Source organism: Chanos chanos, chromosome 1 (assembly GCF_902362185.1).
Source record: "Chanos chanos chromosome 1, fChaCha1.1, whole genome shotgun sequence".
NCBI classification, from domain to species: domain Eukaryota; kingdom Metazoa; phylum Chordata; class Actinopteri; order Gonorynchiformes; family Chanidae; genus Chanos; species Chanos chanos.
Genome location: NC_044495.1, coordinates 37,282,307 through 37,302,021, shown reverse-complemented (window position 1 = coordinate 37,302,021; position 19,715 = coordinate 37,282,307). Strand labels below are relative to the sequence as shown.

Here is a 19,715-nt window from a genome sequence, read left to right as displayed (position 1 = left end):
AATGATGTTCCACATCCTCGTTTAACCCTGACAGCGGTACAGGCTGAATACAGGTAACTAATCTGGTCCTTCCAGCCCATCAGCAGGCTTTTGCTTCTTTCCTAATCCAGCACACCTGAATGTCTTCTTTTAAGGTGTACACAATGGTTTTAATTATATAAATCAGTTGAATATGAGTTGACTTAGAGCAAAAGCCAGTACATGGTAGCATTTTGCCTAGAAGCGTGCAGAATTTTCCTGCCGTGTATTCCTTTTCCTCTTTGATACTAAAACAAATGTTTAGAAAATTATTCTTGTTTAAACAACTGAAATTGAAGGCCTGTTAAAGTCTCATTCATAAACAACTACGCATGTTGAACGTGTTTGCACCTAGTAAAAACGCCATTGAAGTTCAGCTTCAAACAGATATGCAGATCTATCCTGCAGCGAAGCTAAAATATGCAGTGTCCAAAGTAATCTATTTATCTTCAGATACGCAAAAACGAACGCTGGCATCAACGTCCTCCCAGCCAGAGAGCCGCGTTCAACAGAAGCTAACGTTTCAGACGAACACTAAACCCAATTATCGGCCGAGCCACCGAAATCAAAGAAAAGCGGTGAAATGCATTCATTAGCCCAAGCATATGACACTGTTTCATTTTCATTAAATACACACGGGAACCCTAGAAGCACTAAAACAAAAATTACAGTAATATATATCACATAAAACAAGCCTTTGTTCCTGGTGGCACGGAATTGTACGTACAGGGAGAGGAGAAAAAAAAAGTCGCCACATCTGCCTAGCTCCGTGGGGTCACTGCACTGTTCACACACCAGCTGGTCAAACATGTACTGGGAAGCACTGATATGAGGATCAAGTACGGCCAAATATAAGCACCCAGTTGTTTTTTTGTTTTTGTTTTTTTGGGGGTTTATTGGCTTTTTTTTCCCGGAAAAGCACATGAAAGTCAAAATGCTGGGATTAGCCCCTGTAGCTTGTTGAATGAGTATTCTTACTTTTGAATAAGTGTTCTGAAGCACTGCAACGGGAGAGTGACACGCGCACGCACACACACACGCGCGCACACGCACACGCAAACACACACACTCCTTGTGCTGGCACTGCTCAGAGCCAATTGGCCCTCTATCTTTGGCAACGATGGGAAAGAAGAGGCTCATATGAGACTAAAGTGCTTAATCAGATCAGCATTAGAAACCATGAGCCTATCTCATTGAGATGGTCTTGTTTAATAACTGGGACGAAACTGATGGGAAAGAGAAAAGGAGCGCTGGCCTGCCGGTGGTCCCCCTCAAGGGCCAAGTGTGACTCAGTTCAGTCTATACAAACACACACACACACACACACACTCTGCTGTTGGCGAGAAGTAGAGGTTTGATGGCATTTGAATACAAAAAAAAAATAATAATAAAACATGCTGGCTTCCAACACACAGCTTAACTGAAAACCTCCATCATCCCAGCATGCAATTCAGTATAGAAACAAAGACTGCAGGGACACCATGAAAAGTCTTTCCCCGGGCATTTGGGAAAACTGGGAAAAATTCTGACACATTTTTTTTTTTACCTTTCCTTCATTTCAGTTTTTCAGTTCAGTCTTATTTGTGTTGCACCTTTTTTTTTTTACAACAAATATTATTGTGTAGTAGATTTAAAGTATACCAGGTCGAAGACCCCTAATCAGCAAGCCAAGGGCAAAAGCAATGAGGGGAAAAAATCCCTTGACCAAGAGAAGCAGAAAGACACTTAGAAAGAGGAAACCCATTCTCCTCTGGCTGACACTGGGTTTATTTGTTAATTCATTCTTTAACCGTGACAGAAAATACACAACACAACAAAAATGACTGTGATTTTACTTTGTGCTCCATCACATGTTTGTGCATCAGTTCTGGATCTTCCTTTTAACCCAAAGCAAAGCATTTCACAAGTCTCTGTGTGATCTGACAGGGACCGGAAGCTTTCAGTGTCTCAGTGCTATTATGTACTCAACTGTGGCTTCACCTCAGCAGGGTCACTGCCTTTCACATACATGTACATTGAGAGAGAGAGAGAGAGAGAGAGAGAGAGAGAGAGAGAGAGAGAGAGAGGATGAGTCAAGAGTGAGAAATGGACAGCAGAAAAACAGCACCCCATCTGCCATCATGATGATCAGGCACACATATGGGCCACTACACACACACACACACACACACACATGGGCCACTACACACACAGACAAGCATGCACACACACACACACACATGCACACACACACAAACACATACAGTTTGTGAAAGCCAATACACACACACATCAAGACAGTGCACCAAAACACACCCAGGCTCCATGGCAGAGAGTGCAAGTGATGGAGAATATTGGCGAGCCAGCTCATAACTCACTGTTTGTGATTGGACGAGCATCGACAGAAACCTGGGTGCCTCGGAATGATTGATCGCTCCACTGGACTAACAAGAGGGTATCGTCAGCACTGCAGAAGCTGTGATTGACAGTGTCCGCCGCCCCCAACCCCTCTGCCCCTCGTACCCCCGACACCCCCCCCCCCCTCCCTTCTCTCTGAGCCGTGACCACAGAAACCATTATCTAATGCTGAGCGTATGCTGGCCACACTCTTTCCTTTTAAAGAGAATGGCAGAAAACCAAAGTGCCACTGTCAGGTCGAGAGTAGCAAAGCAGGAGGCATCTCATTACCACAACACCAACCATCAATGACTGGAAAGCACGAATGGCACCAAACACACACACACACACACACACACACACACACAGACACACACACACACACTTAACAGGAGACAGACACATGAAAAACAGACAGAGTGAATAAGCTATGTTATGTAGTCAAATACAGATACTCTCTCTCTCTCTCTCTCTCTCACACACACACACACACACACGCAAACACAACTTAGCAAACACACCTGACAAACCACCACACACACAATTGCTTATAGCATTTCTGTATGTTTGGTGCACATGGGTGGCACTGACTGAACAAATAGTGTGTTTGGTGACAGGTATCCCATTCTCACACAGAAGAATAATGGAGAATGAAAAATCACATTTCTTCGACTCAGTCTCTTCCGTTATTGCTTTACAGCTTACACATACTAAATCTTTTATTATGGGGATGTTAAGGTGACACATAATTTAGGTACACATGCAGATGTTAGGATAGATTAGGTCAGCTACAATAATATCCTATTAGTCTAACAGACAGCAATGTGTTTCTCATTTCCCAGCTTTTAGCAGGACCTTGACACACACCACACCACACTTCCCTGATTGAATTCCCAGAGGGATACATGTCTGCAATACCCCCACCTCACTGTGCCTTTAATGTACTTAAGAGTTAGCGTATGGGTACACTTACAAAATCAGAAGATCGTAGTTACGTCTGTACACTGTATCTGATGTCTGCTGATACTGAGGGAGAATTACATGACAATCTCTTTGCAACACATTTTGATTATTAAACATTATGAATACGTACGCGCGCATGTGTGTGTGCGCGTGTGTGTGCGCGTGTGTGAGAGAGAGAGAGAGATGTTTTTTTCTATGTTTTTTCAGGTCCCTTTGTTTTCTCTGGTATTTCTGCTTAATTTGTGTTTAAGTGTTGTTTCCAACAACACCTGCTACTTCCTTTTATTTTAAAATATTTTGAGTGAGTGCATGTGTGCGTGTGTGTGTTCGTTGTTTGTTACTGAAGATGGGTCATTGGGGTTTTGCTAAAAAAAAAAAAAAAAAAAAAAAAAAAGAAGGTAGCATTCCAAACCCCTCAAAGGAAGGATTAAGTCAAAACCGAGAAAAGCTTTCACTTATTCTCTTGATGCTTGAAAATGAATAGAGGAGTGTTTGAGTGGGGTAATGACAGAACCATAATAAACATAATTCTTTGGATTTAATAAGAGAACACTAAGTGTGTGGTAAATAAGATCTGATTGGACAATCTACCCACATGAGATGAGACACTTGGCTAGGAGACTGGCTAGAGACCTGTCCAACCTAAGACTTGCAGTTGTCCAACACTGTTTTAAAAATCTTTTTCTGTGGGTACCATTTTTTTAATATTAATTGTTTCTGCGAATGACCAGTAACATTACCAATGATAACTGATTCCCCATCATGCAGTCAAACCATGTTACAACCATGTGAGAAAGATTAAAAAATCTTTCTCACATGGTAGGAATTGCTGTTGGATTCCTAACAGATTCAATACTATTGTACAGACACGAGAGATGGATTCCACATTCCTGTTGGATTCCACTCTAATGTACAGAAATAAGAGATGTGACATTTTGTCTGCTGGTGTGAATTAATGCACTGGTCTCTCTCACAATGCAGGAATCTTTTTTTTTTTTTTTACACTAACATCGGTACACAGCATTGACCTCCCAGTCACTTTGAATCACCTGCCGGACAAACCAAGTGCAGCTCACCTGTCAATATAAACATATTATAGTCAATATGACCAAAGATAACCCAGCCTTCGTGATTATGTGAATAATGCAGAGGGTCGGGGCGATGGGGGGGGGGGTGTTCAAGGGCACTTCTGTGAGCAGGTTTCTGAATCTCCCTCCCCACCCCCCCACAGTATTACTCCCACAAGGATTTAACTCACACAGAGACAGACCCCCCCCCCCCCCCCCCCCCCGTGTTAACTCCCACCTTCACGTGTTAAGACGACGTGACATGAGCAGGATCAGTGTAGCTAACAATCCCCAGTCAATGTTGGTGATCTATACACTACGTCTGGGAGATTCACACACACATGCACACACACATGCACAGATGAACACAAGTGCACGCGCACACACACACGTGCATATAGACACACCCAAACAACCTTCAATTAGTCGTCCAACAGAAAGGAGATTCTCATAAGCTCTTGTCATTCTGCAGTCCACCCCTCTTTCAAATAGGTAGGTGTGCGATACATAGCTCCTCTCCCACTACTACTGCCGAAATTCCCAGTACCATGGGGGGAGGTGGTGATGAGAACAGCACAGAACCGGCAGAACTTATTATAGCGACATTATGCTTTACCTTTAAGAAATGAGCGCACGGGACAAAGTCTTCAGCACGCGCTGGCTTGGCGAGGGGATTCTTTCACTTTGAAGAATTTAATTAGGGAGAGGGGTAAGCTTGATCTGTGGAAGGAATTAAAGGCTTGATCCTGCCACTCCACTCTGAAGGGTGTTGCCAACGTTCAGGTGGATGGGGAGGAAAAGAAGAAAGGGAGGGTGGGTGAGAGGAGGGGAGTTAGCTGGCCTTTTCTTTAAAGCTGTGTATGTGTGTGTGTGCGTGTGTGTCTGTGTGTGTTGGACGGGGGGGGGGCTGGGTCTTGGGAAAGAGAGCTGAATCTAAAACCACCCAAAGCCCCTCATCACACCAGCACACCATCCTCTTTCAACCGGAGCAGCTGTCAGCTCTTGCCTTTTCAGTTCGAGCATGAGAAAGAACCTTCTCCACTCGAGAAGAGCAAAGCTAGGAACAGCCACTTCTCCCTGCAGGCTACCTAGTCGGCCTGAGCGTCCCCTTGGCCGCTTGCACCTTTCCTTACAAAAGGCAGTGACAGATGGCACTGCGCAACCTGCCGATCCAAGCAGGTGGGGATGATTGGGGGGGGGGCTAAAAAGATAGCAGGGGAGTCCCTATAATATGTAATCTGAGAAATGCCTTTCCAGAGCAAAGACAGAGGAACTGTATGCATATTGTCTATACAACGTGTTTTATGTTATGGAGGGTATGTATATATATACATATACATACATATACACACACACACACACACACACACACACACACACACACACACACACACACACATACATACATACATATATATATATGGGAGTGTGAAATATGAAACTAAATCTATTTATCAAAACATATAGCAGGGGAGTCCCTATAATATGTAATCTGAGAAATGCCTTTCCAGAGCAAAGACAGAGGAACTGTATGCATATTGTCTATACAACATGTTTTATGTTATGGAGGGTATGTATACATAAATATACATATACATACATATACACACACACACACACACACACACATACATACATATATACATACATATATATATATGGGAGTGTGAAATATGAAACTAAATCTATTTATCAAAACATATAAAAGTTTGCTTGCTTGTTCTGCTGAACTAAAATGGTAAAGTCCATGTATTGTACTGTCCATGTATCATCACCCAGAACATCAAACATATCTGTATTTTCTATCAAACTCCATTTCTAAAGCATTTGGTGTGCCTTTTTTTTTTTGAAACCTCAAAAGGGAACTGGAGCAAAGGTTTAGATTCTTCATAATCTTTTCAAAAACTTTTGGCATTGGAGGGTGTTGGTGCATTTTTCTTCTTTTCTTTTTTTCTTTTCTTTTCTTAATCAATAGCCTGACAGAAAAGCTTTAGCCATATCAAAGGTACAGCATCCCATGGGATTAAGACAAGTCTCCTATCTCATCTTTTCCTGGAGGTCATTGATAAATGCTAAATTCTCAAGTGCAGCCAAGCACTGAACACATTTACAATGCCTCTGCTATGTTCTCACATTTCTGTGGTAACAAAGAATGATAAACGAAACCTATTTTCACACTTATTAGTTCATTTTCAAATCATTTGCACACCTGCAAGTCAAAAAAAGTTAAATGTAGTTATTTATAATTGTTCAATCAGAGTGCAAAATGTTCAGTCATTCTTAATGTTGTGACACTTTTTTATTCTTTAGCCTTCAAATATTTAAAACATAATTTAAATCAGAATCCAATTACCAATCTAAAACATCCCATTGGGTGACATGGTTGTAATTATTTAGGAAATGGTAACAGTGCAGAGTCTCTCAGAGTTTCCAAAGCAATTACGAATTAATTAAAATAAGATATCTGAATGAATTAGCAGAGAGTGAATGTGAATCAAATACTAATTGTTGATATTCGACACTCGTACCAATTTTAAAACCTTAATTATTGCAAATTACACTTAAATGATTGCACACTCTGAGTCCTGGCAACGGGGGCAGTTTGGGACGATCGGTACATGACAACCTCCTGGGACAATGGCTTAAAATGAGTCTCACTCACTCACCACTAACCGGGCCAACAGTTTCAGGGAAAAGCACAACAGGGGGAATCACAGACTGTTCCAAAGGAGAGCTGGATGGGTGAGTTGGAGTGGAACGGAAGCTGAGAACTTCTCAGAAGAACCTGATGTGGTGTAAACGGAAAACAGCGGGAAAGTTAGCCACTGTCACGTTGAGAACAAGTTTAAACCTTGGCCATTTGTATCAAAATTCAAGGTTCTCTTTATATTTCCTTATGATATTTGGTAGGGATGTCCTGATCCGATCTTAAAGATCAGTATCGGAGCCGATCAAGGCATTTTTTTAACTGATCGGTATCGGCTTTATTGAGCCCGACCCTAAGACCGATTCTTTGTTTTACATCAACTGTCATACAGGTGTCTTAAAGGGAGAGCATAATTTGTGGCAGGATACAACTAAAATGTCTGCAGTGTGGAAATATTTTAAATTGGGAAACGAAAGCAGTCCAACAGCCACTTGTAATGTTTATAATGCGAGCATTTAGCGAGGTGGTGGGAGCTGCGTTCAATAGACTACTACTACTTTAGTACAGCACCTAAAAAATAAACACTCAGCGGAATACAATGAGTTCACTCAGGTAACACAGGCAAAGGCTGCTCCGAAGCAACACACATTGGAGGATATACATTTAAAAGGAGAGAGAAATTTCCTAGAGACAGCGACAAGACCCAAAAGATTACCGGGAGGGTAATTGAATCAATGGCTTTGGTAGCGAAGACGGAGGTGCTCTCAAATTCAGCAAACTGAGGTGAGCTTTTTTTTTTTTTTTAACTTTAAATTTGAACATTTTTTAGGTCAGCATACTCCAACGACATTAATCCTCGAGACTACTAACAACAAACAAGGTATCCTTTCAAAATTGAAACACATAACGCTTTAGCTGTATGTGATGTATGCGAGTTAGCCTAAACTAACAACCACAGAGAGCAATACAGTCGCTCAACTAGCGCTAAGGATTGATCACGATAGCATACAAAAAGAGGCTTTCATAAAAGGTATCAATGAAACTGACAGTTAGACAAGTTAACCACTTGAATTAATGTAAGAAGATTAAATAAAAACGAACACTTACATATATTTTCTGCTATAACTCCCATCTGGGCACACATCTCCCTTAGTCCAGCGTCCATGTTTTTTCGCCGAGAACAACCTCCTTAGACCGTTTGTGTACGTTCACAAACGTTCACAGTGAACTCAAAGCAAACGAAAAACTGTTTGTAAATGTTCGTGAATGTTTGCCTTTTTTGCTAATTGAACTTACCTCAGGTTTTCGCCGTCTGCTTTTGGAGCCGGTACGCCCTACCCTCTGGACACTACATTTCAGACACTGCCCTACCAGAGCTTTACAACACGGTTTACTTTGTTATTTTGTAAAATAAAAAAATTATTAAAAAAAAATAAGGAACAACTTGGATGCAGGCAGTTTCTTCTTAATGCATTGCTATTCAGTTGTCAAGCATATACATTGAATTGATTTTAATACCTTTAATGTACTTGAAATGTGCACTGTGCAACTGTATTATCTAGGAAAATACAAGTATCGGATCGGGACTCAGTATTGGCAGATACTCAATATTAAATGACTCGGATCGGGGGCAAAAAAAACTTGCTCTGGACATCCCTAATATTTAGCCTTTAGAAGTCAATCAGTGAAGGGTGGCTTTTTCATACACTTGAGCGCAGGATATTGACTAATATATTGTTTGTGTAACAAACCCAAGACAAAAGGAAAGGAGAAACGGTGACAGATTCTTTTGTCAACAAAAAGGATAAGCAGAGGAGGAAAAGCAGAAGATACAAATCTGGTTGATGAAGGACTTTTTCTTCAGTTTGTTGTGTGTGTCTGTGTCCGTGTGTCTGTGTGCATGTTTGTGCGTGTGTCTATGTGTCTGTGAGTATGGGCTTGGGGAGACGCTAGAAGTTTCCGGGTCCGTCGGATCGGCTAGATGTTTCTATCATTATCACTGCTGTTTGGCTGACAGCAAGGAGAAGGGCGGAGGCAGAAGTTAGGGAGGGTTTTGGGTAAAGGAGCTGTTTATGAATGCAAAGGATGCTAGGCTGCATGAGGCCCTCATTAAAACTCTTCTCACGTCTGGTGGGGGGCAGGAAGGCTTTCCACACTGTGTGGCTTTTGCTTTCTGAAGCCCAGTCTTGGATGAGAGGCAAACAGAGTGGTTTACAGCGGGTGGGTGGCTTAGAAGAACAACAAAGCATTAAAAAAGGAAGTAACATCCAAGGTTAGGTTTAAGGTTTAAAAATTCCAGTCAAAAAATAAATAAATAATAAAGCATTTTGGGTACTTCGCAGGTGGGATAGAAGTGTGGTCCAGTCTTAAAAATACCAGGGAGGTAGAATGGAAGGTTAACTAATAAAAGTGGGTCCCCAAATTTGCTTGTACATCTCAATATGTCTAAAGATATTTGGAAAAACCTGTCTGCCAGCTAGAGCAGCTGGGGCAATCAAACCTCCAATCCTATGATGTTTTCCACAATTTGCCCAAAAAGTTTTTTTTCATAACCAAGACAGTTAGGTCAGGACACCTGTCTGGCGGCTCAAAATCTTTTCATTATTGAGGAAAACAACCTGGCATCATCTTTCCAGCAGTGAGGGAAAATGGATGAGGGTTCCGGTACATTCTGGCCACTGACCTTTAGCCATTTTAGCCAAGGCAACAGACATCACCCCAGAATTGCAAGTTTTTATTTTTGTTTTTTTTTTTGCAATCAGATATATTTCTGTCCAGGTAGAACGTTTGACCTGTAGTCAGAACATTAGTTTAGTTTGTGAAATAAACCCAGAATTTCTAAGTCTGTCTGCATTCGTGAATTTCCTTTTTTTGTTGTTGTTGTTTCTTCTTTGAATAAACTAACACGACAGGTCCCATGCTAATGGAATAGTATCCTCAAAGATGAAGTGGATGAATTTGGAACAGTTCTCTCTTTGATGGGAGAAACGAGAGCAATGCAATGAAAGCACATAAGCACGGGATTAGACACAAAACACATCGGCGGGTTAAAGAGACACCTTCACAGCAACAATTCAGTTTCTGGATGTGGTTTCTGCCACCAACACAAGTTTCAAATTCCAGCATCCTTCCAGAAAAAAAAAAACACAAGAGCGATCCTGCTCAGACCCACATGAAGCCTCCTTTTACCTCATCTCAGCTCCACACATATGAAACACTCTCAGAAACCTGAGGAGCAGCGATATGCAGCTAAGCCGAACCCATATCCGCTCTAGAGCAGGTGTCTCCTGTCTGAGATCCACTCAATCCTCCTTGTGACGCCAGCTCCCTTGTTTTCCGACCATGACGGTGCCCTGTGAATAGCAATGAGCTTCGCCTAGCTTTAGGTCTTCAGGTAGCTTACAGCTTCTCGGCATTTCCCCTGCTTTGTTGTGCTAGTAAGAGTGACCCTGTGTTTCGGGTGATCTTTTCCCCAGACTTTCCACACGAGCCATGAGTGGTGGTCACTAAAAACATGTAGGGATTCTGTGCATTGGAGAGATGGATAGATGGTTAGACAGAGATAGAGAAAAAGAGGGAAGGGATAGAAAAGAAAGAAAGTTGGGACAGGGAAAGAAAGAGAGAGAGGCTGAGAAAGAGGGAGAGAGTCAAAGGAAGGACAAGAAGAGTTTTTCAGCTCTTATCATATCATATGCAGAGATGCTCTACCTTGAAAATTAACTTGACTAGCACCTGATTTTCTTTTTTTTTTTTTTTTCCTTAGCTTGATCAAATTCAAAGTACTCAGAGCGGTTCTGGAGGTCATTCTAAAGATGTGCTAAAATATGTATATAAATGTAGGTTGAGGGCAAGCAGGCGATCTGCTGGGGGGGGGCGTGTCACATCAAACACCAATCGGATGGACGGCCCTCATCTGCTGCCTGCCAGCTAACCAAGAAATGAACTGCTGAGGATCATCCTTGCCCCTCTACAGTCTATCAGGCGGTTCATTAGCCATGCAATGAATAAAATATCAGCATGAACCAAGAGGAGAGACAGAGACAGAGAAAGAATGAAAACGGGGGAATATTTAAAACAGCAGAGAGAGAGAGGGAGAGTGAAATTACTTCCACTACGCCCATGATAGAAGCCTCCTCCCCGTCACTTAGCTCTGCGCCCACGCACCCCCTCCCCCCCCCCTTACAAAATGGTATATTATAGATTGATTTGTCAGTGTTTTTTTCTTTTTTTTTCATTCAGCATTTTCAGTGACATAATGACACAGTACAACGTGTTAGATGAAAGAAATTAACAAACTGTTATCGTTAGTGCAAAGCATAAATGGGGAAATGGAGTACAATGACGAGGGAAAAGAATAACTTGGCATATTTTGACTCGAGGAGAAAAAAAAACTATTAAATTGAGAATAAAGGCCACAGAGTATGTTTTAAATGGAGCGGTATTTATCAATATTTCAAACCAGTCTAAGGGCAGTGCTAAATGGCAAGGTCCTCAATGACAGCTGGCATTGTTGCCTTATGGTCGACACAAGAGTATCGCCATGCCAACCAGTTCGCTGTCAACAAACCACCCCATTCCAATAGAATTTTTTAAATCCAAGCCTACGAGGACAGAAGCACACCCTATAAACCTTTTTTCAGCATAGTTAAAAGACTGAGTCAAAGAGCCCTGGTGAGCTGTACCTGCAGAGACAGAGAGAGAAAGGGAGAGAGAGAGGGAGAGAGAAAGAGGAGCTAAACACTTACAGGGTAGATGAGATCACCAGGAAAAGTAGAGGCCTTGCATTCACATAGAGTCCATCTCCTTCAGGTGGGTCCACTCTATAAAAACTCCCCTTGTCCGAACGTGACAGAGCCCTGGCCCTGACATGAAAACCCCCATTAAACCTCATTAAACCTGCACCTGTCCCAAACCCCAGAGTCTAGCCTCAGGCCTTGCACCACTTTAATTCACTAGCACTAAGGCATTCAACTCAAGGTAAAAGGCTGATTTCCCATCAGTCAGACAGACGTGTTCACTGTATGGGCTTTGGAGAAAACACTGTGTAACTTGCTTATCAAATCAGTAGGAGGGCCACAGCATGCTCAGACTAACAAAACAGTGCCGTGATCGTTTCCATTTCATTCTTAATCTGTCTTGTTTTTTGTTTTGTTTTTTTTTAAATAGAAACCCCCCCCCCACACACACACACACACACACACACACACACAAACGCATTTGATTTTTGTTTAATGCATCCCAACACAGTTGGACGAATTAAGCAATTAGAGATCTGAACGAGGGACTTTCTGCCGCAGTTGGCTCGTGACTGGGCTGACGGACTTCATTCTTCATGTCCAGCCCAGCAGGGTGGAGGCAACTGACATCTGCTTCCAACAGCTCTTTGTTGAATCTAGCTGACATCAATAACAATGATGAACAGGATCACAGGCAAAAACACTGAGATAATTGCCTTGCTGTATGTCAAAAAAAAGACCTGACCCCAAAGTCCCAAAACAAGGCACTGTGACATCATTCCATGCTCCTTCACACGTTGGCCCCGTTCTTTCGATACCCGTAACCATACAGCTAACGCACGAGTCCCGGTAAACACATGCTCAAGTGGACACATTTCATCGGTTTACATAATGAGAGTTCAACATGAGACAAAAGCATTTCAGATCAATAATACACGGTGCCCATTCACTCCGCGACAATGACAGGGAAGGATAATTCACAGCTGAAGGCTACGTCGTGCCTCCACACAGGGCTCAGACTTTTCACTTCACATAACCATATCCGCTATTCACAATTAAGCCTCATTTTTTTCCCCTCTTTCTCTCTCTCTCTCTCTCTCTCTCTTTTCCCCATGTCCACTGTATATTGATCTCTACTCCATTATGCTTTTAATAAATAACAACCACCCATCAACATTATGGCCGTAACGACGCACGCAAATGGACAAACGCTACTGCTCTGACAGAGGACAGTGATAGGTCAAGGTCTCTGAGGCTGCCCCAGGTCCTTTCAGGTCCACTTACAAATCCATATTTAGTACTCTTTTTTTTTGGAAGAGAGGGGGAAGGGGGGCGGGGGGGTAAAAAAAAACAGGTCGCATCTATAATGTTATTGGAAATCATAATACATAATGTACCGGCTCGTTCAAGCGCAAGCACATGGGCCAATTTCCAGAGAGGGAGAGGATAAACAAGAAAAAAAAAAGGTTTATAATCTGTCAAGGTCACAGATGGGGTTGCACAGGAATGCAAACACCAGGGAGGAAGCATGCAACACGGGAGATGGGGTTTTATTAGTCAAAATATTTGAGTGTTGAAAGTGACCTCAAACAACTTCACAAAGCTACATTTTACTTCCCCCTTTTGTGGTGCCATGGACATTTTAAATGACAGATTATTGCTCTTGTGCTTTTAATAATAAATAAATAAATAAGGATTTGCAAAGATGTTGACTTGATTTTTTACAAGGTCTTTTGCCACCAACAGAGTAAACTAAGGTTTTTGTCCATCTCTTAAGCCAATAAGCTTATTTCCAAATATGTGTGTTGTGATGCATGAGGTCAGTGCACCTAATTCCCTTACACACTTAGATTACCACCAATTAAAACCAACTTTTTCCTCTTTCTCAAAGTATATTCACTTATCTGCAGCTGAAAGAGAGGGATACAAGAGAAAGTGCAAGAGAGAGAGGGAGAAAAGGATGTGTGTTTTGATTTTTGTTTTTTTTGTTTTTACAAAGAAGAGCTTTTCTGCAGAGTTGGCATGGTTCCACCTGTAACCTCACAGCTCCTGAATCATTTCTAAAAGCAGTCCTCAGAGATCCATTCCTGAAATGCAGCAAATATAGATCTGAAAGCAAGGCTGGGGCATAGGAGGCTTTTGATGCTGTTTTTTGATGACAGTTTAGTTGAAATATCCAACTTTCACATCTCATTAAGAAAACGGAACGAAATATCTGCCTATACTAACACAGCATAGACACGTGTTGTGGGACTCTACACAGCAAACAGACCACTGGTCATACACACATTCCTGCATAACTTCTGGGGAACAGACAGATTCAGATGATAGAAAAAGAGAAGCTCTAACAGCTACAGTAAAAAAACTGAAAACATTTTCAACAATGGGCAGGTCACCTGGCAAAGACATCTGCATAACCTTGACAGATAGAGCAGTGGAACTAAAACCAACTAAAGCCTTCGCTGACCAGTTCCACAAGCAGTGTCAAGCCCTCAGTGACAGAGACAACAGGACATTCAAATAAGACAGAGCGCTCTCTTCTTTCTCACGCCCGCCAATTTAACCAGGGACAGGTAAACGCTAGCCAATGTCACCTGTCACCTCCTTTATCGTGGCATATGCCACGGTCAACCACACAGCATCTTACATGGCATCCAGCAGCGGCAGTTGCCAGAACCACTCAAATTATCGACGCCTGGGCACAACACAGCACCTGCCAGAGTAGAGAGGGTCTAGGGAGCTTTGAATGGCCTTAAGGTCAATCTGCCTTTTAACAGTGGATCCAAGACAAATAGTTATTGATGTCATCATTATCCTGGTTGCAATTTCTCGTTCTCTCCATTCCTCGGGAAGAGAACATTTTGGTCTTCACATAAGGTGCATAATTATAGATCCATTTGTGCCCTGAAGCTATTGTTTGATTACCTGAAAGCAGCAATCAAGCGTTTGAAGGAGTGAGGAAAAGAGCAAAGGGGGGGGGAGAAAGAAAAAAAAGCATCTGCACAAATCATGGGAAACAAACATCAGAGCAGAGACCTATTTGAATTTCCATTTAACGGACACCTTCAACGAGAAACCTCTCTCTCTGCAGCTTAGGAGAATGGAGAGGTTTTTTTTTACCCTAAAGCACAGAGCTTTTCTCCATCAACAAGCTTGAGCAGTTATTCCTGCATGTCTTTAATGGATGCTATTTCAAAAGAAGATGCTTGAAGATGCTTTTCTGTATGCATCTCTCTCTTTCACCCCTGTATCCACATGGTTTGCGTAATGGAGAAAGATCAAATATGGTGATATAGGATCTTTTCCAAGTACAGCATGTCAGCATTTAATCTCAAATCTGCTTAACTCTTCATTCCCCCCAGAACTTATCAGAATCTAAAACATCAAGAACAGTAATATGCCTCCTCTTAATCTGAATAATTAGATCATAGATCAGAAGAATCAAAACTTTGACAGTTCTGAATTTCACATAAATAGCAAAGTCAAAATATGTTGGTGCTTCCATCTCCCAGGAATCCTGCTCTAACAGTGTGTAAAGGACATGTGCTTTGACTGCTAAGGTAATTAATGGTTGAGTTATCTGCCTCCAGTTAGCACTAAACTTTGCAAAAGGGAATTGTCATGCAGTGTGCTGATGGCATTGAAATAACAGTAAAAATATCCTAAGTTCTGTTCTGTCAGTTCAGCGCTCGAGAGACTTCTGACTGAGGTCTAGGCTTATTAAGGACTAGTGGCACAACAGTAGAAATGCTATGATCTAATAAAATGTTGAAAACCACCGGGAGTTGATTTGTAAACTAATGAAACTACTGATACCATCTCTGCAGAGAATAAACAATGCAAAGGCAAGAAAAAATAACCTTATGAATTCACTTTTATGAAATTTGTGAGAGAGCCAGTTGTGCTAATTTTGATAGCTAAATATAAGGCTCGTTATTTACTCATCAGCCATGGGATCTTAGATTATATACCAACTTTACATATAAGAAATGCAGTTATTTTCTCTATGTAATTTCATTCACAGGCTTAAAAAAATATAGCTGAAATAAATGATAAAAGTCATAGTCAATACAGAGAAACCAAAACAAATAAAAAAAAAAGACACTGAAACAAAATGTTCAAACCCCATGTAGTGGGCACTGGTAATATTTAGTATGCATTGCTCATCTGCAAATATTCCCACTTCTCAAACAGACAGCAAAATGAAAAGCAGCTTTGCCAGAAACATAAATTATTGTTAACATGTATTTATACATTCAGAGCATGCTATGTGACATTCCATTAGGAGAGAAAAGAATTGCACTTCTAGTACAGAAACTCCCTTAGTTACTACAGAGAAAAAAAGATAATTAACCTAATGGATACTGCTGATGAAAACAAATGCGCTATACTTAAGGTACTCAATTAGCTCAACAAATAACATATGGAAGACAAATAATACATAGAAAAGCAAACTGACAGCTGATCATAAGATGAGACAGCATAGAATAAAATTCATTCTTCTTCATGTTTCTTTACAAAGATGAGTACATTCTCTCTCTCTCTCTCTCTCTCTCTCTCTCCCTGTCTCTCTCCGTCTCTCTCTCATACAGACACCCACACAGACACTCACACAAAGACACACACACCCATCATCAAATGGAAAGGACTAGAATAACAAGCACAACAGCAAATGCATCCAGTCTGTAAGGAGTTTGCTACAAATTAAGTAAGGGCATTGAACTGAAGACATGCAACATGTTGTGTGAGTGGATGAAGGGAAATTTGGTTGTCAGTTTTTGGAGTAATGGCGGTGGCTGTGCTGAAGAATCTGTAATCAGCAATGGCACAATAACAGGAAAGGAGCTATGACAACACAGTATTACAATCACAAGAGAATTTAGTGAAAAGATTTCACAGAATGTGTTTTAACATGTTGTGAACAATCCATTTAGGACAGAATATACAAAGATAGTGTCCAACATAGTATTACATTTTTCACCTATACCCACTGGTTTCTTTGAAATACCATATCTCCATAGAGGTGGCAAAGCTCCTTTCATTTTTTAAATGTATCACATCTAATCCACACATGCAGTCAGTTGCTGTTTGTACTTCAAAGAAAGGCAAAGAGACATCCGTAGCAAAAGATTAAGTTGTGTGGGTGGAAGATGAGTTAATACAAAACATGACCGTAGAATGCCCTACGGCATGTTTGTAACACATGTTTAAAAAAACTCTTTGAATGTTAGTTCTACTGTAATATTGTGGTATAACAACTGCCATTTTGATAGATTATAGAATAAGCGTTGATTTATTGCTGTATTATCGAGTAAATGCTGCCTAGATCTTAGCGAATGGGCAGTGTATTAGCCGACGGTCTAGATTTTTCCATCGGCTGTGCAAATGAATTTCAGCAGACTGATGATTTTATATAACCATACAAAGAGGTCTAAAAATTGCAGGGGAAACTGATGGAGCAGTACAGTAAGCTATAGTTGCGATAACGTTCCCAAGTTAGTGGAGCTGTCCACCGTAAGGGGTGCTGACACGCGCAGTTCCACGGTTTATTCCAAACGGTCGTAAAATCAAATGTGCCGCAAGGTCAGCTGAATCCTTTCCAGATTTTTTAACATAAAATTATTAACAGATATTGTAGAAAATACACGTTAAATGTAAAGTATTTTTTTAAATTGTTATACTATGCTATGGCGCCTGTCGATAGCCTATGGCGGAGTTTCTTGATAATGTCTGTGTAAAAAAAGCAACCAACGTTCCCTCTAGTGGACTCTGTAAGTGACTGAGAGGCCGTAAAACGCTCAGAAACCTCCTAGGGTTGCCAAGCTAGCAGGCAAGAATCAGAGCGTCATGCAGACGAATATCAGCATGTTTTGGTTTTTTTTAAACAACTGTAAAGAGTTCTTCGGTTCGGAGGAAAGCGCTTAATCAAGTCGTGTGAAACGGTACCGCTGAAAAATGCGTCAGTCCATTTCAAAGCTCAAAGGTTGTCATGGCATCCTCGTTCTTGGCAATTCCCAACAAAGAATCAATAATGAATTGGGGAGTTTGTTCCACCAAATGCTCGCCTTTGTTCCCTCTGCTATGCTTGGCATCAAAGACATCTGAAAGAGCGGAATGTTTATACCTTTGCTTTCGTTCTTCATGCTGATCGTTTCTCTTTCCCATAATTAGCCTAGGAAATGAGAATATTCGCAGTTGTATGTGAGCTCAAACTGATGCTGATATAACTGTGTGAACCTTAACTGGTTTCAAATCCCGGTCGTGAGAGAGTGGGCTCAGTGGAGCAGAGGGTGTTGCAGAACGACATGTACTGAGAAAAGGGGGGGAGAAAACTCGAGAGAAAAGTATGACATTTATGTCAGCGCTTGAGCTAAACGAAGCCACTACGTCGCGGAAAATATCTTGCTTGAAAGGGTCCGAAATTCCCATCGAAGGTTTCTAAACGGCTTGAATTCGTCCCTTAAATAATGGATAATGAGAACACAGTTGTATGCTACCCTGTAATGTACGTTATGTGCCCACAACTTCTAGAGATTGTTCCCTAATATGACTTTTACTATACACTCCGCCGCACGTAGTAGGTTATAGAGAGCTCGCTCTCGATATTTTCGAATATCTACAAAGTAGAGAAATGAGTTAAGTAAATAGATTTTGATTCGTTCACAAACTAATAAAGGGGTTATGGTTCACTCACTATGTCGTACATAAACGATTAAGTTCATCGTAGCCTTCAATACGTCACCTTTGAATAAAAGTATTTTACCGCACACAAGACACTTTTTGCCGTGGAAGGCGAACGTGACAAATTCCTTTTCGAATTCCTGACTTGAATATAAAGCAGTTTCGATAAAGACGCCTCTCTGTGGTCTAAACAAACAATGTATGCTTCTCTCCTGAGACATGAGAATGTATTCTCAAAGTGTTTCTTGCATGGAGATTTAGCAACAATATTCACATCTAAATTATATTTAATGCTGAGGCAGAAACACCTGAGAAACCTGTTTTGCCGAGCTTTTGCTTCAAATGCAAAAGAATCCCACAATAACAAAATGTTCTCTTAATTTAAGAATTCTTTTTTCCTGAGTGTACAAATAGGCTACCTTTGCGTCTCTATAAACTAACGAATAGCGAAGAATAGGTGGAAAGCATTTGAAAACATCAAATGGTCTCATGAAGTCGATACAAATCAATGTCATTTCAATCGCGAGAGCCTTTTTTATTTTGCGCACCTTCGTAATTTTATCACCAATTTGACACAAAGGCTGGTTTTGAGTGGGTGAAACGAGATGTCTGGGAGATTGATTAGAACGCACACATGGGCATAACATGTGACGGACACTTGTGAGTACACTTACATGGAGGAGATGTTCTCAAAGAGATCTGGGATGCTGTTAGTGGTATTTCCATCGCTCGTATCCTGAGGCGCGAGCAGGGGAAAGAATTTCCCATGGTCAGACTTATTGCAATAGATCTCGGTAGTGGAACAAGTGCAGGTCGGCGGGCAGTCCAGCAGAGAGCCCAAATAGTCCTGGAAGATGCTCATAATAAACAGTGCCCGCCACCAACAAATTCGGGGGGCAGTAAGAAAGGTATCCATGGTTCCAAATTTTCTTAAAAACGCTTAATCTCCGCGTGTTTTCTCCCTTTGCTGGGGGAAATAGATTTGGAACACTGTCGTAATCTACGCGGCTGAGTGTGAGCGCGCGCGGGTGTACTGACGAGAGTGTAGGTATGTCAGACTAAGTCCGATGCGGTTGTGTCCCAGTATTTCAGATGCAGAGACGGGTTAATAAGCAAAAATTACTCCGTTTGAGTAGAAAGGGTCGAAAAAATCAATATTCCCAGTTTGACTTCATCTCCGCACTGCATGGTATAAGCAACCGTGTCCTCTTGCTGCTGTTTGTCGTT

General features: G+C 41.4%; 1 protein-coding gene across 3 annotated transcripts in view; it reads right to left on the bottom strand.

Annotated features, from left to right (window-relative positions):
* The window catches only part of ntrk3a (neurotrophic tyrosine kinase, receptor, type 3a), a 144,227-nt gene extending 124,823 nt beyond the window's left edge, over positions 1 to 19,404 (bottom strand). For all 3 annotated transcript variants that reach the window (XM_030774734.1, XM_030774749.1, XM_030774742.1), the window contains exon 1: positions 19,163 to 19,404. In XM_030774734.1, coding sequence (XP_030630594.1) covers positions 19,163 to 19,404 — 242 coding nt within the window. The remainder of the gene's footprint in view (positions 1 to 19,162) is intronic.
* Positions 19,405 to 19,715: the final 311 nt, after the last annotated feature.